General features: G+C 37.4%; 1 protein-coding gene across 1 annotated transcript in view; it reads left to right on the forward strand.

Moving 5' to 3' along the window:
• Positions 1–537: 537 nt before the first annotated feature.
• Positions 538–19,351, forward strand: part of CNST (consortin, connexin sorting protein) — a gene marked incomplete at its 3' end in the record, with an annotated part of 30,693 nt that continues 11,879 nt past the window's right edge. Inside the window, exons 1-7 of the mRNA XM_084261277.1 lie at positions 538–937; positions 7,124–7,329; positions 11,050–11,080; positions 14,757–14,843; positions 15,288–15,402; positions 17,884–17,905; positions 18,088–18,184. Of these exons, the coding sequence (XP_084117403.1) occupies positions 550–937; positions 7,124–7,329; positions 11,050–11,080; positions 14,757–14,843; positions 15,288–15,402; positions 17,884–17,905; positions 18,088–18,184 (946 nt within the window). The 5' untranslated portion in view covers positions 538–549. The remainder of the gene's footprint in view (positions 938–7,123; positions 7,330–11,049; positions 11,081–14,756; positions 14,844–15,287; positions 15,403–17,883; positions 17,906–18,087; positions 18,185–19,351) is intronic.

Here is a 19,351-nt window from a genome sequence, read left to right on the forward strand (position 1 = left end):
GGTTCTACTTGCCTGGAATTCTTGTAACAAGAGTTATCTATCTGCCTATTTGATATGACACCATCACTGTCAAATTAAAAGTTGTTCTGCTTTTATTCCTCCCTGGTTTATTTTTATTTCAGGCAAACTATGATCTTAGGTGACAAGAATGCTTTTGTCTTAGCTGTGGATTTAAAGGCGGAGGTGGTGGGTTTTGTTTATCTTTTTGTTTCTCACATTACCTCAGCTGTAACACTGTGAGCACTGCTGTAAAGATCAACTATGCTGTTGGTCAGGTCTCTGGATAAATTGGAGAAAAATACCAGTTTATATTTTTTTGAATGTAGAAATGCTGTGCTTTAAGATTGACAGTGGGGCAATGGATTACTGTTTAAAAGAATTTCCTCATACTTTTAAACTGTATCACTTGTCTAATGTGATTTATTGGCTGGTATTATGTACAAGGTTATCTGTTACACTATTAAATAGTATAAATGCTTCTTTTGGTTTTATATTTTAGGTCTAAAAATACTTGGAGGAGGATTAACTGTTTCAACAAGTAACGCTCTAATGGATGACAGAGAATTTCCACCAAATGATCTACAAATAGACTCAAAGGACAGTCATCCTGCTGACTATAGGGTGGAAAGTTTGGTATCTCATTTGATTTCTTCAGCGGATGAAAATGAAAATCAACTTGACAATGATGGGAATGAGGTTCTGACCAGTAGTAGTAATGCTATGGGACGGCAGGATCCAGGCGAGCAGGACAGCATCAATAATAATGAGAATATGGACAGTGGAGACTGTACCCCAAGCTGTAAGGAAGATGAGACTGAGAGGAGATCTGCAAATGTCCAGATGGACCCCCAGCTGGAGGAAAAGCTTATTACAGAAAAACAGCCAGGTGGAAAAAGAAGTCCAAGAAGCAAAAGAAGCTCCAGTAAAAAATCTAAAGGTACTTTATAAAAATAATTTTTGTTCTGATCACTTAAATTAACATTGTAGTTCTAATCTGTGACTTAATAAGAACAATATGTTCTCATTGTCATAATAATGATATTTAAGTGGTTTGTTGTTTGTTTTTTCCTGGTCTGTTCATAGACCTAAATCAGATTCAGTTCTAGACGTTTCCACCTTCTGTATTTCAGTACTGGTTTCAATATTGGCTGTGCAGCAAATGGAACATACCATTGATGCATGAGTAGAAGGAGGTACAGAGTTTCAGTATGGGAACAGGGCTGACTATCAAATCAGAATAGCCAGAAATTCAGGCAGTATGGGTTTGCCCATTTAAGCATTGTGCTTGAGTGCAAGATTTTGGTGTCTTGATTCAGTGTCCAGGTTTGAAATCTTGGTATGAGTGCCAAATAGCTTGATCTTGGCCTGCTGTCACAATTTTCATCTCTGTTTCAAAGCTTGGTAGGTAGTTCTGGGATATACATTTTGCATAATGAGATGTTCAACAAATATGTTTCTACCAATTTTTTATGTTACTTCTCCCTTCGATCTTTGGGATATGAATAGGATAAGGAAAACGTAAATGTTTATTGCATGTTCTTATTTGGCCAGCTTCTTCCCTTTTTGAGGAGTAGGATTTGTCTGCAACAAGACAACGTGGTGTTATATTTGGTTTTTGCCATAAATCACAAGGGTTATGTGTCATAGTGCTGCAAATATATTAATTAAAATCTGTGTGTTTCATTGCATAGGTATCTCTTGAAAGTTGCTTCAACAACTGAATCATGCCTGCTTTTTTTTCTCCCCATCTTTTTCTTTTCATCTAACTGAGATTATTTTGAAATACGGTTTTCCTGCTAAATGGCAAATCTTCTGTAGCCTAATCTGAAATCTGCTAATGATTTTAAGGGATTATAAATTAGGTAAATGAAGGCAAAGAAAGAAGCCTTGTGTTCTATATCTTGTACTTTAAGCAAAATCTAGAAGTGAAAAATTACATTTTCTATAAGAGATAAGAAGATCGTGAAACCTGTCATTATAGAGAGAATGAGTTCTTATTAAATGATGCAGAAATTCATTAGGTATATATTTCAACTGTAGATTTAATGTTTAAAATAGACAAAAATACTTCATTAAAACAAGAGATTGGCAGAAGTAATTGAGAATAAGTCATCTGTAAGATAGAAATAACAAAAAACAAGTTGATGAAATGTGATACAGACCTCTGGAGAGAATTATGTGAAGCATGATGAGAGGAAGAAGAGGAGAAATTCACCCAAACACTGAAAGTTAAACTTTGCTTGTATTCTCTCTCTGTTTGTATTCCTGTTGATAACTGCAATCAGATGATGCAGAAATACCACAAAATGAACTGTACACAGTAGATGGCAATTTTACAGTGAAAAGCAGAAAGCTGAAATACAGGAAATGTCATGGAAAGAAACTAAAGATGTAAAGAAACCACAACAGCGAGCTAACATTCTTCCTGCAAAAATCGTTGAAGAATTTTGTTGAATTTCTATGAACAAACTTACTAATAAAGAACCTTGAGTGTTATAGAAAGAAGGTCAAAATATAAACTTACATTATCTCTCCCACTGCTTATGGGCTAAGTTACATTTAGCTGTTTAGATATTCTCACATGATGGTTCTGCTGTTTTCACACAGTGCAGTGCCCATGTCACAATTTTTTGATGTTGCAAATAGCTTAGTTTCAGTGAGAATCTTCCTTTTCATTTTTAACAGCAGGTATTTTAAACAATTTCTGGGTGTCCCTCCACATAAAGGAACCAAAACAGCTTTCTTGTCTTTATCTCTGAGTTGATTTAAAGGAGAGAATAATGAAATCAGAGTGGAAGAATCCTGAGTGGGTGACATCAGAGCATCACACAAGCAAGCTGCAATCAGAAACTAAATACTTGCATGGCATGTATTATGGAGATATTATTTTAATTTTTAACTATTGAGAAATCATGGATGAGTAGCTTTGACTCACAGCTAAAGAAATGTTTTATGAATCTTCTCTTTCCTTTTAAGCAAACATGTTAGGGTCACTGTTATATGTTGCTGCTCTAGAAAAGATTGTATTTGACTTACAAAAGCATGTGGTTAATATTCATTCTCTTGCTAACGATGAAAGCAATCAACCTGGAGTATGGAAAGCTACATTTTACTTATTCAGGACTAGCTCAGTATAAGACTAGTAATTTACAGAGAAGCCATTCTTCTGCTCTGGACATAGGTTTTTACTGTAGAAGAAAGAGCAAGTACTCACACTTGTAACACATTCGATACCCTCTAAATTTTTGCTTATAGAGCATAAACAGTTATAAGTATTCAACTATTATTCTTTCTGTCTATGCTTGCAATACACTGCAGCTAGAATTATTGTGGTTTTTACAGTCACTAGACTGAGATGCAAGATTGAGGATCACTGTGTCTGGTTGAAGATTCACTTAGTTCACCCTACCCCTGACAGTGGCCAACAGAGGATGAGTAGGTAGGAGTATAAGACAAGGCTTGAGAGGTAGTGATCTGTTTGAGTGTTCTCCCTGTTCCCCAAGAGGGAATTGATAAGCTGTAATAGTTTACAGTGAATTTGTCACCTGACTTGCATGGGTTTTTTGAGTCCGTTTCAGTGTCCTGGAGTCGGTAGTTCAGCTGTCTTAATGCTACCTTAGAGTGAATTTGCAAGTCTGTAGGTTCCAGATCACATATTTCTTTCATATTCTTTTTGTATAATAATAACAGTTTTGACTATCTACTATGGCCTATGATTTTATGTCTTTAAGGTGATCAGAGCAGCGATGTAAATTTCAACTGGCACATTTAAACTTTGGCGATTATTCACACTTGAATTCCTTGTAATGAATCGTACTAACTTTAGTGCAGCAGGGACAGTGATTCATGAAGTGTCATCTGCTCCAATGTATTTTTGTGAATGTGGACTTCAGATTATCCCTGTTGTGTGAAAATAATTTTATCTTTTTCCAAAAGTCCTGGCATAACCAGTGACTTAATATTGTAAAATCACAGCCTTCATGTAGTACAGCATGGTAACCTGCACTTAATCATTTTTCCCAAATTAAATTCCGCAATATAGGCTTTTCTTGTCAATTATTCAACTCTTTTCTTGAAGCAGCTTGAAGGTGGGGGAAGAAAGTGGAGTAGTTGAAATGGATTTCATGTTGCAGCAAATAAAATATGAATATAAACTGGTCAAATTACATAAAAAATCAGAATTCTGTGCTGCACTAAGCAAGATTTTGAGTTTGCTCACAGTTACATGTTTACCACCAACACTCCTGTCTTAAAAACCTCTTCTCTTAAAAATGAAATATTTTTTAAGCACTTGCTGGTCTTTTTTTTTTTTTTTAATATAGTTCTTGAATGAATCAGCCTGAACCAGCTTTCTGACATTGAGTACCAAAGAATGTTTAAAAAAGAAGAGATTGCCATATGTTTCCTGTACTAGAAACTTCTGTTACTGGCAACTTCAGCTAATGCTACTGAATATAAAAATTAAAATTCAATTAAACAGAGGAAAATATCCATAATTTTCATATCTTTATTTGATAGCAAATGCTTCATACTTGCACCTCTGACTCGTGCTCAGGCAGGTGGCAAGATCATCTTAATTTCATACACCTGCAGTACTCACAAAACACACAGAAAAGGTGAGACATACTGAAAAAATGTGCTTGTCTTCTCTTTTTTCACAAGGCCTGCCAAAATTGGAACTTCCTGCAAACCTGGGGCTGCTTCCCTGAATTCTTAGGGAAATTTTGAGAAAGTCTCCTTCTCCCCGTGTTTTAGGAACCATGGACACACCCAGCTGAGCACAGATATCAGTTGAAACCTCTCCAAGCCTGGCAGAGCAGAAACTTGAACCCAGCTCTCTGCCGTGTTCCTAGTGAGTGCCCCGGCCATTGGAGAGTTGATACCTTGTGTATATTTCCCATTTATCGAGTTGTCCCATTCTAGTCTGGAACAAGATGGTTTTTAAATATCAGTGCTTTGCACAGAGAAAAAATGCAATCCTTGCTTCTTAAAATATCTGAAATACATGTAAGATGCCAGTCTTAAGTTAAAAAAAAAATAGTTGCTTTGGACTGTAAGATTGATTCCAGGAAAAAGTTGTGTGCCCTTTTCAAGAACATGGAGAACAAACTAAATAGGGATCTTATTTCATCATGAAGGTGTTAATGGCTAGCATTGCTAGGTGTTACTACCTCAAGAAAAGCTCTTGCTTGTAATGCTACTAAGCCACAAATACTGTCTTACATTTAAAATAGAGTAAGGAAAATTGAATAAGGGAGAATTAACCAGAATAGCAGTAAGGTGCTCCTTCTGAATCGGGAGAAATTTGAGAGCAGAATTTGATTCCAAGTGAGTGACAGCTCAATTATATGTAGGTACAATATGCAGCTTATAAACTACATGTTAGCAGCAGTACTACAATAACATTAAAATAGAGGTTTTTCATGATAGTTGCATGATTGAACATGTTTCAGTCAATGTTCGTGTTTTGATAAGACAGGTGACTATTAACTGCTTAATAAAGTGCAAATGACTTTTTTTCTTCAAGAGAAAATGTTTGTCAGAACATAGGGACCCCCCACTCTGGTTTCATGGTCATGTGCCGAAAGACAGCCTGAATTCCATCTCTAAGAGCACTTCCTGGTTTGAATCTTACACCCAGTTATGTCTCTTGTTGCTTTTGGCCAACAGCAAGCCCAAGAAATACTGGAAAAGCAGAGGCATGAATTAATATTGAAAAAGCGATGTGAAGTTACACCCGTATTTTGTCTGGCAGTAAGCCCTGTGAAAACAGCCACCCACAGAGATTATTAGTACTCCTGACCTGGCTAGTTTTCTTAATAAAGAGTTAAAGATTAAGAAAGAAAGAACAGCAGAGCCTTCAGTGGTCAAACTAATGCCTTTCTTAAGCCCTAGATCTGAACCTGGATCATCGCTATAGTGTTTCAGTCGTGGTGAGTGTAAGGGGGTCTGAAATACCCTGAGTGCCCAAGCTCTACAAAGTGGGATGGATGGTTACTTGAAACAGAGCCCCCACTTGTTCTGCTTTCAAATAACATCACTTTCAGAAAATGGGTGTAGTTGAGCAAGAACATACTTATAACTTGAGTTTACAAATGTTGCATCTGTAACAATAAAATCTGGGGTTTACACCCATAAAGTTTTTCCTGTAATATTTTTATACTGTTAAGATTAACATTATCTTCCATATGTTGTCAGTCCTCCATCTGTTTATCTGACTTCATTTCTGTAAAATTGGAGATGGGCAGCCATGGATTACTAAGGAATATACCACGGAGTACCTAATTTTCTGCCTAGCAAGAAATTCTGGAAGCTAAATTCAGTTTGCACATACTTGTGTCGTTATTACCAGAGCAGAGAGATCACCACAACTGGCATGTTCCCTGGACTGTCAAATATACTATCGAGCTATCTAGGAGAGGGTCTTACTTTACACTCAGCAGGATGGTTCCCCTGGACATCTGTCCCCCACAATAGAATCCCCCTCTGTCATCAACTGCCTCTTTCTTGTCCTTTGAGATCCTGTCAGCACTGTGAGAAGTCACTGCATTATCAGCTGAAGAACAGGTCAAATTGTCTGTCTTTCCTTCCTGGGACATCTCCCTCCTTGGCAGGACTGAAGAAATCAACTGAAAACCTCATTCACGCTCTCCTTGCCTAACTTCTTTCTGTCCTTTTTGAGTAGAACTGTTTGCGGGCAGTCCTGCTTTCTGCATCTTCTGTGCTGCAACACAGTTGTAACAGAAGTTTGTCCAATTGGATCCAAGTATTGATTTTCTTTTAACTGAAACTGTAACATCAATCGCAACACTTACTTTAGGTCATCCTGGTCTCTTATTAATAAAACTCTGTAGAACTCTGTAGATTTGGGGGCGGGGGAAGGTTGTGTGTTGCCCCAAGTTAAAGTCAGGTCCTAGTTAAAGTTACTGGATTTTTTCTGGTTGGTGAGCTGACACTGACAGACTTATTGCAATTAAATTTGACAAGACCAGTATTTTGTTTACTTGCAGCAATGTTACTTAAGATCCTAGGGTTTTATTCATAGCTTTTGCATTGAAATTTCCTAAAAAAGCCACCTGATGTATCTTTGAAATCTTAACCTAAGCACTTGTTCTTTTTCAAGGAGGTCCTACAGTGGGAACCACAGGAATCAAGGAGGAAATTACTTTTACTACAGATACAGATTCTGTGCGTGCCGGAAGTGCTGTTGAAGCAAATGAAAACTTTCACCAAAAAGAACAAAAACAAACATTGCAGTCCCTTTTCTCTTTGCTCCGTGAAGAAGTTGAGCAGGTGGATTCAAAGATCCTGCCCCTGTGTCTCCATCAGGTACTTCTTATGATTCTGAGGTGTTGCACACAATTTTGTTTTCATTTGAGACCTTTATTCATTAGGAAAAAATGCATTAATTCAGTGTATGTCAATATTCATACCTGGACAGGGTGTTTTGATGTATAACAGATGGGCAATGCAAATATCTCTTCTAATATATGTTAAATTATAAATTGCCTTGAAAGTTTATTCAGCAGTTGAAGGAAGGGTTTTCTAATTCTTTAAATGATAAAATCCTGGTTTGGCAGGAAGATTTAGGAAAATGCTCTTCAGCATATCTTAAATATGGTTTATAAGACACTGCTGGAGATACCAGACAGCTGATGTCGAAATAATGTTTGAAATCTGGAATTATTTTTTGCAGTTGCAGGCTTCTCCCTAGCATGAATTTAATGCATGAATGCTAAGATTCATGGTTTGTTAGTGTACACATCTTAGAGTACAGTAGCCACCCCTGCAAGACCAAAGAAAATACTGTGTGATTGGAAAAGCAATCTGTTTTACTAACTGGCCTGTATGTTTTTTCTTTCTGGATATTACGATGCAAGATGACTATGTTGATAGGACTTGACACAATATTAATATATAGTCTAGTTGTATCAGATTAACAGTGGACTAGAAGACTTTTTGTTTCACTATAGATGAAACCCACAGAGGCAACCTGATCTATTGGAGGGTGTCACTGCCCGTGGCAGGGGGCTTGGAAGTAGATGGTCTTTGAGGACCCTTCCAACCAAAAGCATTCTATGATTATAGAGATAGCATGTAACATAGGCTATGCATATAGATACTAAACAGTGTCTGATTTGACTTAGTTGAATTATCTTTATTTTGGAAAATTGTGTGATTGTGACATTTTAAACTTCTAAATTGTGATGACACTCCTGCATTTGTATTTTCTGATATAAATCAGCAATTATATTTGATAAGGAGGCTTCTCTTTAGTATTGCAAATTATAGATAATTTACATTTTGCATAGATTTTTGATTAAGTTTTTCTATTTTGTGTTTGAGTGAAGATATTTGATATTGTTCCTTAATTTATTTGAAACTTAGCATTAGGGTTGATTTATGGTCATTCATGAGCCAGTACAAAGCTCTGTTTTGAAAAACAGCAGAAGGGCACAATTCTTCAAACGCTTTGCAGACGTTAAGGAGTGGCACTGAACATGATGGAGGTGAAATCTGATTGCTGCTTTTTAGATGTTGAAGCCAAACCCTAAGGGTAACAACCTTTTGAAAGTCATGCAGGAACTGTGACACAACTGAGAACAGAAGCTGCATTTCCAGGATCAGACACATAATAAAATACCATCTCTTTTTTCCTAAGAAATTTGTAATGGAGTGTTTGAAAGAAAGCTAGCAACTTACAAGGATCATAACACACTTTTTAATCTGTGGAACAAATAAAGGATTTTAAAGAATAGCATTAGTGTTTTCATGTAAAGCACCGTCTATTAAGATTATTTTGCCAGTAACCTGTCATCTTCAGTCTCTTTTTCAGATTGCTAATACAACCTGCCAGTAACCCAGTGACTTTCTTTTATGCCAAGTCTAGCAAATACTCTTCTATCACATTCTCCTTTTAGTCTGTATGACAAAATACAGTGTAAAATTAAGAGCTGTGTCAGATGTTCTGCAGTATTAACAATCCGCATTAATAGAAGCTTCTAATAAATATTTAAAGGCTGTAGGGTATTAGGGGCTGTTCTAAGGGTTAATTTGTAATTAAAAAGGATGTGATTTTTTTTTCCTGTTTTGAATGGGATTCGTGTAATTTGTTTAGCACTCGTTACTGAATCTAAGAAGCACTTACGTATACAACATAGATACAGAGCTTTGGCAGCTCCAGAAATCCTTAGGAGACTGTGGTGGATAGTAAAGAAAATGTGCAAATGAAGAACCTTAGAAGTCACTTCCCAGTTCCTCTTTGGGAGGTACCAGGCTCAGAATGGTCTAGTAGTTAGAACTAAGACTGAGAGCCAGAAATATGCAATTTGTCATCTAGATTACTCTATCAAGTTGCTGTCTTTTTTGATCAATCACCTTTAGACTTTTGCAAAAGTGCCCCCTTCATAAGCCTTTCCAATTACTTATGCTTAAATTGATATACCGTAAACATTTTCAGACAGAATGTTTGTGTGCTCCCACAGAAGGCACTGGAGTATCAGTATGAGGTGTCTCAACCTGCATGTTCAGGTGTCAGGGTACTTGCATCTACTGGACATACTTTAGAAGCGTGGCCTTTGCTACACCATGCATGGCAAAGAGGAAGACCTGAAAACATTTGCTGCCTCTGAAGATTGATTAGGTCATGCTTCTAGAGGTCACGGATACTGTAGAGTTCTGTGGAACAAAATATTTTTACTTTGGAAGTTTGTATTTTCTTGTGTTTTATTCCATTTACAAACAAAATCATCAGTGTTCCTTGGCTTTCTAGGAAAGCCTGCCCAGGTTTCTAGCAAGGGCAAATCAGGTTTTGTTGTGGCAGATCTCAAAGATTATTTGTCAACAGAGACAAATTAGAAGAAAAAGGTTTTGGTTTCCACCTTAGCTTTGTTATACAGTGTTACACCTTTTCCTGTCCAGCTATCAGCTCTATTTTTAGTATGATAATGCCCACCACCAACTTGGAGTCAAAGTGAAATTCTGATTCCAATCAGAAACATGCTCATTTTCTGCCTGTCTTTGCATACCTGTTTCTCTGAGCTGGTTGCATGGACTCTGGTACAATGGTGTCTTTGCCCTTTTAGTTCAGGAAATAATCCTTTAATCTACTTCTGTGGGAGGTAAAAACCAAAACACAACACAAACCCAAACCTGGTATCTTTACTTGATTTAAAGAAAAAGTCTTTTTTCTAACTGATATCTCAACTTTTTTTCTGGACATTTGGCCACTTTCATGCTTGTATTCTTGGCTTTGAAGTACCTGGTTGTAAGTAAAATCATCACAAGGAAGAAGATAGTGAATTTATTTTGCTAGTCTGCTGTAGGTTTGATATAGCAGTAACTTGGCATATCCAAGCATAATTTTCTCTTAGGTTTGCATGCCCATGTTCTTTGTTTATTCAGTTTCTGAGTGTATAAACCTGAGGTGAGCATATATTTCCTCTTCCTTTTGCACTGATCTCTTAAAGATATTGATTGTAAAATTACCCAGCCAGGGTGAAGTTGTTTTTTAAGATGTTGCAGCTAGACACTTTGAATACTTAGGAACAGGGGTACCTTGTTCAGCTCCTAGCCACTGCCTGAGAAGGCAGCTGTTAAAGCAGCATTTAATGTCAGCTTACATGCTGTATTAAGCTAATAATGCTGAAGACTGACACAGGTGTTCAAGTATTTTCTATGTATCCTGTCTTATGTTTCATTTCCCTGGTCCTCAGAAACTGTTTTGGAATGACTTTTGTTCTCTATACTAAGCCTTCTCAGCACTTTGAGGTCTAAATGCAACAGGGAAATTCTTGTGTCGAGTTCCTGATACTTTCCTTTGACATACCTGTATTAGCTCAACACCTATCAAAGAGAACAAGTCTTGAAGAACTGTAATTTTTTTTTTCTAATGGTAATCTTTGACAGAGCTGTCTTGCTACAGATCTATTATAAACTACATAGGAACCTGCAAAACATGTTTAAAACAATGCTAAGAAGTTCATATTATAACCTACCACTTGCATGAAAATTACAGAAGCCTAATTTTTGGGTTTTTTCCTTTTGCAGATAGCTGAGACCTATTTTCAAGAGGAGGACTGTATCCTTTTACTTGTAGAAATTCTTATGCAATATTAACATAATATGGCATGATAAAACATAGGACAAATACTTTAATGTTGACTCTCAGTTTTCAGTCAAGGGTTAGAAAGAAGAGAACAGCTGTAATTTACCCATGAGTGAATATACAGTAATATGCTAGCAAGTTCTTCTTAATCAGACATCTGGATTATGAATTAAGAAAGAAATCCACTTCCAAAAACTCTGCTGATATAATCATTAGGAGCTGTGCACAAGCAAGGAAGTAAGAAAATATTTGCAAAGAACTTGTGTTTTTATAGGATAAGTTCTGTTCTAAGTATTAGTAACTGGGCATATGTCCAATCAAGATAGGGTATATATTCTGTTCTATTAAATAGGGCATTGCTAGAGCAAGAACAAAATTATCACAATAGCTAATTAGAATATTTATTATGAGTATCTAGGTTAAAAATGCCAAACACACTGAGTTAAGGGAGATCAGCCATCTGCAAACAATAGCAACAATGTTCTCTGGCAAATGCTAATTAGTCAAAACTGTATTAGTAGCTACTTTCAGAAACTTTTGTAGGAAACTATAGGTAATTGCTTCTGGGAACAGCTAGTTCAGTGGTCCACGTTATTTTGCTTTGTAGATTATAAAGATAAATTTGGTCAAAAAGTTACAATAGCTGAACTGCTGCTAATTACTCTGATCCATTTCAGTAATTGTGGGAAGAATAATGGCATTAAACCTTGAAGTGACATTGCATTTCAGAAACAGTGGATTGAGTTTTCCTCTGTCTGCTTCTAAAGGCAAACAATCAGATTATAAAAAGATGCAAGAGTGGTAAGCCCTTAAGGTGTGTGTGATTCACTAAAGTGCATGATAAATTACAACATCTGTGCATACAGATTATTTCTTTATTATGTCATTTGTTTCAAACTAAATACAGCAAATAGGCAACTGTAATGGTTAAATAACAAAGCAGAAGAAACCTGGAAAGGTATCCTTGAATCCTAGTCAAATTATATTAGCCCGTAGCACAAAAATAGCTGCCACCATATTATAAAAGCAGTGTATAAAAGAAAAGATCCATTAGTGTCTTAGAAGACTGCACTGCTGCCTTGGTTATCCTAATTCAAAAGCTTCCATCAAAAAAGCCAAAACATACAGCAGAAATTAAAGGCATGGAAAAATGCTGTGGTAAATTAGGCTCAGTAGGGAGAAATACAGTAAATGTAAAGTACATTCAGCAGTATGATAGACAGACAGTTTCTCTTTCATAGAGGCTGCTTTAATTGAAGGGCAGTGTATTTAAAGCTGAACAAAGGAAATATTTTTAAGGCAGCGTACACCTGATGTGTGGAATTCAACACCACTGTATAATACATATTTATGAAGGATGTCTCCTCTGTACTTGCAGCCATCAGTTTCCCGAGGTTAATAAAGAACATGCTTGATCATGTTGCACTGTATTAATTATCCATGACAGACATTTTAATTCATCCAGTGTAGAAATTCATATTAAGAGTAATTCAGGGTTTATTGCAGTGATCCTTTAACGCTATCTTTCTGATCTGTAATTCTGTTACTAGAGACCGATTTCTTGAAGGCAGGGAATATTCTTTTCATTAATATTGTTGTTCATAAGCCACACTATGTATATGCTGCATGAGGGTGACAAGAATGTCAAGTACTGTTTTTATAATAATTAGTCCAGTATATTAATTAGCATGAATAATTAGAAATTTTTTTTCTGCATTGTCAAGAACCTCATCATAGTTTTGCGTGGCTGGGTTCTGGTAAAGAGGGGCAGGAGGGCTGCAGGAGTGGCTCTTGCTCGAAGGAGCTAGAAGCTCTCTGCAGGCCCCAGAGAGCAAACACCAGCTGGCTCAAGGCCAGAGTCGTTGCTAACCAAGGCTGAGCCACTCGGTGATGGTCAGAACGCCTCTGGGAATCACATTTAGGAGAGAGAAAATGCAAGCAGCTGCATTTTGCCACCAGAGGAGGGAGTGAGAAGGTGTAAGAAACTGTACAGACACTAAGTCCAGGGAAGGGGGAGGGAGGAGGCCCCCCAGGTGCTGGAGAGAAAGATGCCCCAGCAGCCCATGGAGAAACCCATGGTGGAGCAGGTGTCCCCCTGCAGCCCATGGAAAAGGCTGAGACCCCACCTGCAGCCTGTGGAGAGTCCCCACGCTGGCGCGGGTGGTGACACAGAAGATGCTGTGACCTGCGTCAGAGTAAACCTTTGCCAGCACATGCAGCCCTTGGAGAGAGAAAGAGACACAGAGATGAGAGAGAGATCCACACTGGAGCAGGTTTGCTGAGGGGGAGGCTTGTGACCCCATGGAGGACCAGGCTGGAGCAGCCTGGGCCTGAGAGACATTCTGTGATTTATGACTGTGCCCCATAGAAGTGACCCACGCTGGGGCAGCTAGTTAAGAGATGAAGCCCCATGGAAAAGGACTCACGTTGGAGAAGTTCATGAAGGACAGTCTCCCTTGGGTGGGACCTATGGTGCAGCAGTGGAAGGGTGTGTGGAATGAATGCCCCCCCTCCTCCTCCCCCCCAGAAGGAAACCAACTTGTGAGGGACTGACTAAAAACCTCATTCCCCCAGTCCCTGCCCCTCCCCATGCTACAATCAGGAAGAAGGGAGCAAAATCATGATTAAAGGGAGGTCTGCTAAGAAGGGAGGTGTTGGGGGAGGTGCTTTAAGATTTGGTTGCACTTCTCATTATCCGACTCTGGTCTCACTGTGTGTGCAGTGTAGTGTGATAAACTGGAGAGTTTTCTTTCCTTTATTCTGTATTGAGTCTGTTTTGCCTGTGACGCTGATTGCAGAATGATCTCTCCCTGTTCTCATGTCAACTCCCAAGCTTCTCAATATATATTTTCTCCCCTGACCAGCTGTCCAGTGACAGAGCAACTTTGGTGGGCATCTGGCCTCCGGCCAAACTCAAACCACCACACTCACTGCTATCCTCATTATAATGTAGAATTCAGTTTCAGATAGCTGGCAAAACATGGCTTTAACAGAAAACAAGAATTCTGGCTTGATGGAAGTAGAATTACTCTGACTAATCAAATATATAACTATCAGCATACTTTTGTGAATATATTGATAACCCCTAAGGGAGACAAGAAAGTTCCTCATATAGAACTTAGCAGAACATGGAGAAAGAACGCAAAATAACTCAGCTGCTCGACAGTGTTGTACACAATGGTTGGAGAGCTGGTCAGTAGAAAGGACCCATATTTTGTTAGTTATGGTTATTGACGTGTAATTGTATTTCCTGAGAGATACACACCGGTATTTGTATAATTGATTTGCTTTTAGTTTCCAAGAGATTTCATTTTCTGAATAGAGTTGTCAGTATAATATTTTGCTCATTTCTCTTCTGGAAGAACTTTTATTGGACTTAAAGCATGTGGAAGAGGTAACTGCTGAAGGAAAAAGGGTTTTCATTTTTGGAACTTTTCTCAACTTCTTTTCATTTCTTGCCTACTGTTTTCATGTCTGCTGTTATTTACTTCCTTGTGCAGAAGTTTGGATGCTAGCCATTACTCATTTTGATTCCATTATGTCAAATTTCAGGTATATTATGGGGTTTTTTTTTCAAATATGGTGCCAAATATCAATAAATCATAGCATGTCCATGTATGTGTGTATTTTTCTTTAACCTTCCATTCAGATGAGAAGGCAATGAAGTTCATTCAGCTTGAACGACTGTACCATGAGCAGCTGCTTGCAAATCTTTCTTCCATACAGGAGCAGTGGGGTGAGTACAGACTAAACTATAAAGTTAGAAGGAGGTAATTTGTTTTGGTGTTTCTACATAATAGAGTATTTTTCCAGTTTAAAAATGTTACATCACAGAAGCAGCATTTATTTCAGAATTCCTCTGAGCTTATTACAAGAAAAGTATTCCTGCTTTAGGTTTATTCTCACATTTTTCATTAAACTAATTATTAATTGAGACTTTTGATTGTTCCACCATTGCTTTGAGTTTATTTTTTGTTTAGGGTTGGTGAATCTGTTGTGATGAAAATAAAGTGCTGTGAAAAAATACGATGCTCTGTTTCATAGTCTGAAACAAGGTTGTAGAGCATACACAGAAGAGTCATCAATATTTCTCCACTAATTAGTTTCATGTATATGCATTCTGTTAGGCAAATAGTACTTTTGTAATACTTTGGGTAAAAAAATTTTGGATTTAATTTAGAAAGGAAATGGAAAACGGCAGTTCCTATTCCAGTTACACCACTGAGGAATTCAGCTAAAGAACTGAGTGGTGAAGAGTTGGAAAAGCTTACCAGAGTTTGCTCTTCGCATCAACAGTAAGTACAAGAATATATTATGACTTTCCCAGTACTAATATGTTGGCACAGCAGTTGTCTGCTTGCCAGTAAAATGTTTTAAAATAGTCTCAAAATGCAAGTTACATCCCATTGACTTCAGTGAATTTGGTTATGAAGTGGTGGTTCTTTTTGATGTGGAACTAAAGCATTTATGGTACAATCAGTTTTCACAGTGTTTTAATGTGATTTGGGGAGTGGGTACAAACTAATCTGAACTGGTTTTGGCAAACGATTAGTTTGACAGTGATGGAGTTTTGAGTGGATTTGTATTTTCAGTGAAAGTAAAAACTGACTAGTGTTAATTTTCAGAGAGACTGTGTAGGAAGTTCATCGTGTTTATACCTGTTGTTTTAGTCATTGTTTTTAAATACAGTTGCCCAGCATCTCAAACTCCAGCACTCTCATCTACCCTATAGTATTTTATTCTCAGTTTTTCTATGTTTTAAGTTAATTCCCAAATGATTTAAGTCCATTCCTATTACCTGCTGTTGATTTGATATAGGTTGCATAAACACCCTTCAAAGCAGTGATTCTGTAGTTCCCCAGCGTGGCAGTTGTGAAGTCTGTTCGTACCTGCTTTGACTGATCCAGCAGCCTCCTGAATTACTCTATCACAGTATCACAGGCTTTTGGACAGTGCCTAGCGTGCTCTTCTAGGCAGTAGCATGCAGGATTGTAACTATCAGGAAGGAGAAAACCTGTTATTTCATGGGTGAAGGTCCTACTTACTAGACACTGAGTTTAAGGGACAGATGGAAAAACTTGTACCAGGTGCCACTGAAAAATGATCAGTCAACAATAATAAGGAAACTAGCTATATTCAAAGGCTGTGAGAAGACCAGCCTGTGACAGGGGAGATGCTCTCAATCAGATGGAGAGAGAGAGAATTTGTTCAAATATATTTGCATTGGCTTAGTTGGTCTGGATGTAACAAAAGCCAAAATGCCTCTGCTGTTTATAGAGAGTATGATTTGGCTTCTCCTTTTCTTTTTTTTACTTTTTTTTTCTTTCTTTTTCCTCTGGATGCCCATATAGAAGTTGTAAAACACCCAGAAGCCAGTCAGGGGTTGTTTATTTGTAGTTTGAATGTGTTTGGGAAAGAGCCCTGGAAACCATACTCCTGCATTTCCACAAGAAGCAGAGGCATCTCTAGCACCATAGCTGCATGGGTACACCCACTGCCTGCTGATGCAGTCTGAGTGCCTGCAGGGTTCCTCAGCCTACATTTCCTTGCCACATGACCGTGCAAACCCACAGAAAGATGCCTGTTGTGATACATATGCTGCAACTAGCAGCACCTCCCTACTGTCACCTCAGTTGTCACCTTGTTGAGAATAACTCTGCTTTCTCCTCCTAATTGTTCCATGCAGCCTCACTTTAAAATACAAAATTTCAGTTATGTAACGTCATTCCTGGTTCTGAGAAACCCTGCAATTTGATTTAAATTGAGGCTTGTGTTTATTTCCTATGATTAGTTGTATTTAATATTACTCTTCCAAGGCCTCCAGACAGAAGTCTATTTCCTTTTATTGTTTCGTGTATATTTTTCCTTACATTTTAATATCCATTTATTTTGTAATCAAAATTGCACTTTAATTTTTATTGATTAACACAAAGGCTTTGGAAAATGTGAGCATTTTGCTTTTGTAACAGAAACTAATTTAACTTTTTCTGATACTCAAAGTTTACACTATACTAGACATGTTTGCTCTTTAAAGGTAGTTTTGAGTGTCCCTTATTTGAAGTGTAAATGGTAAAACTCAAAAGTCAATGTAACTTTTAAAAGTTTTTGTCAGAGAGTATGAACAATCACCACTTCTACCTCCTGTTTCTCCTACTTCTTTTTCCAGCGGCTTTAAACAAAACGCTGAGCGTTTTATCTTCATTGCTACATGAAAAGCTGCAAGAGAGATCGTGCATGATAAAAACACACTGGGTGTGTTTTATGCAGTTTGCAAAGTCCACCCTGGCTGTTAGCAGTGCTGACTCACCTGTGAATCCCAGTGGAATCAGTGGGAGATCCTGTATCTTAAAGTACACAGAAAATGCATCCCAGTGGAGAGGGAAAATTTTATGGAATTTTTTTTCCATTCCTCAATCTCTGTTACAGTGATCAGTGTCTTCAGTATTAGTAGATACCGAATCCTTAACGTGCTTTTTTTAAAGTTGGTAGAGTTCCTTTTGAGCACAGAGCTTTACAGGAATTTAGATCGCATGATACATGGCAGTAAACTTTCTTTTGACTGCTTTTTCAATTAGGTGGAGCAATGTTTGGCCTAATTGGTCTTCTGATGGTATTCACACATGGTACATGTGTTTGAAATTATGCTAGCATGCTGAAAGAAAAATTCTGTGCTAATACTAGGGCAGAGCAAAGACTTACAAGATTTCAGTGACATTTGTTATGAAGAATATTGCTACTAAGTTGTTTAATTTATTCTTTTTTCTTTATTGCTGCAGGCCACAGGCGTCCAAAAATAAGGTAAGCAGCTGCTTAACTGAATTATTCTTTGTCAAAGACTGCTAAGAAATATATTTTTAATATTATTAGAATACAACCTTTCCAGTTCTGTACAGAAACTGTTTGAAGTTTCGGTTTCTCAAAAAGTCACAGTCTTCCTGTTTAATTCCAAAAATTACAGGAAATACTATCATATTTTACAGCTAGTAGCTGCAGAAAATGCATGGGAAAGCGGTTGTTTGCATCAGTTAATGGAATCAAAACATTTAAAGGAAAGAGAAGCTGCTGCTTTTAAATCAGGTATGTATGTATGCACAGGTACATATGTTAGTTTTAAATATTATCCTGTAATGACATATTCCTATTAATACTCTGAAGCTATTTCATTTGAAGCTACAGCATTTGTTGGATTCCCACAGATTCTTCCATCTCTGCAAGTTTTAATTTTTTTTCACAACGCTAGAGTGGATTTACTATGCAATTTTAATTAGTCATTGATATGCAGAATTGTAATTAAAGTCATTCTAGTGTCCACAGAAAAAAGTCTTTTAAATGTCATGCATCTATAGCAGCCTACAAAAGCTACAAAATTGTGTCAAACCTAGAGATAAGACACATAGTTTGTGTATATAAGATATAAGGTAAACAATCTGATTATTAGCAATATTCTCGTTTGTGGCTATTCAGTATGGTTAACTGTATTAGTAATTATTTTAAATCGCATGCAATATACTGATATTGAGACACATTATCTGTAACAGCACAGAAAATTAGGAAGCTTTTGGGGCAGTCTTGAAGAGAAAGAAACCTACTGCAGTTTGGGGTATTGTTTTTTTTTGGTACACACTTTTACATCAGCTTCAATGTCCTACTCCTGCCTTGGGGCCATGGCTGGTTTGTTTGAATAATTTGTTGGATTCATTGGGTTCTTATGAAACACAGTTGCAAATTAATGAATTTAATGGAGAAAGAGTGGGAAAGAGCATTGGTAGATTACCAGGCTTTATCTCTCCTCTCTTTGAGCAAAATGTTTCTTTTTTTGCCATGTTCCAGTTGCCAAAATTGGCCTAAACTCGAGTACTTTTCCAAAAAAAAACCCCAAAAAAAAATGCTATAATTTCTCACAAGTTGAGGGATGGCCTATGAGACCTCAGAAGGTCCCTTTCATCCTGAACTATCTTACAGGTGTGTATCAGCCAGGATGTTCAGGAGCATCAGGAATTTAAAAATGTCAGTCAGTTACCTACACGCGTGGATCCTCCTCATCTTCATCCTCTTTGTTCCTGTACCCTAACTAAAACCATTGAAAACACAAAACAAACGTGTCTGTCAGCTCAACAAAACAGATTGAAAGAACCTGCTGCTTTTCATTTTTGGATGGTTGGAAATTCCTGTGTGAAAAATACCAGGCACTTATAATTTTTCCATTTCTTTTTATTCCAAGTGGGAACAAAAGCTTTCTGGAGA

The sequence above is a fragment of the Gallinula chloropus genome (assembly GCF_964237585.1).
Source record: "Gallinula chloropus genome assembly, chromosome: 3".
NCBI classification, from domain to species: Eukaryota; Metazoa; Chordata; class Aves; order Gruiformes; family Rallidae; genus Gallinula; species Gallinula chloropus.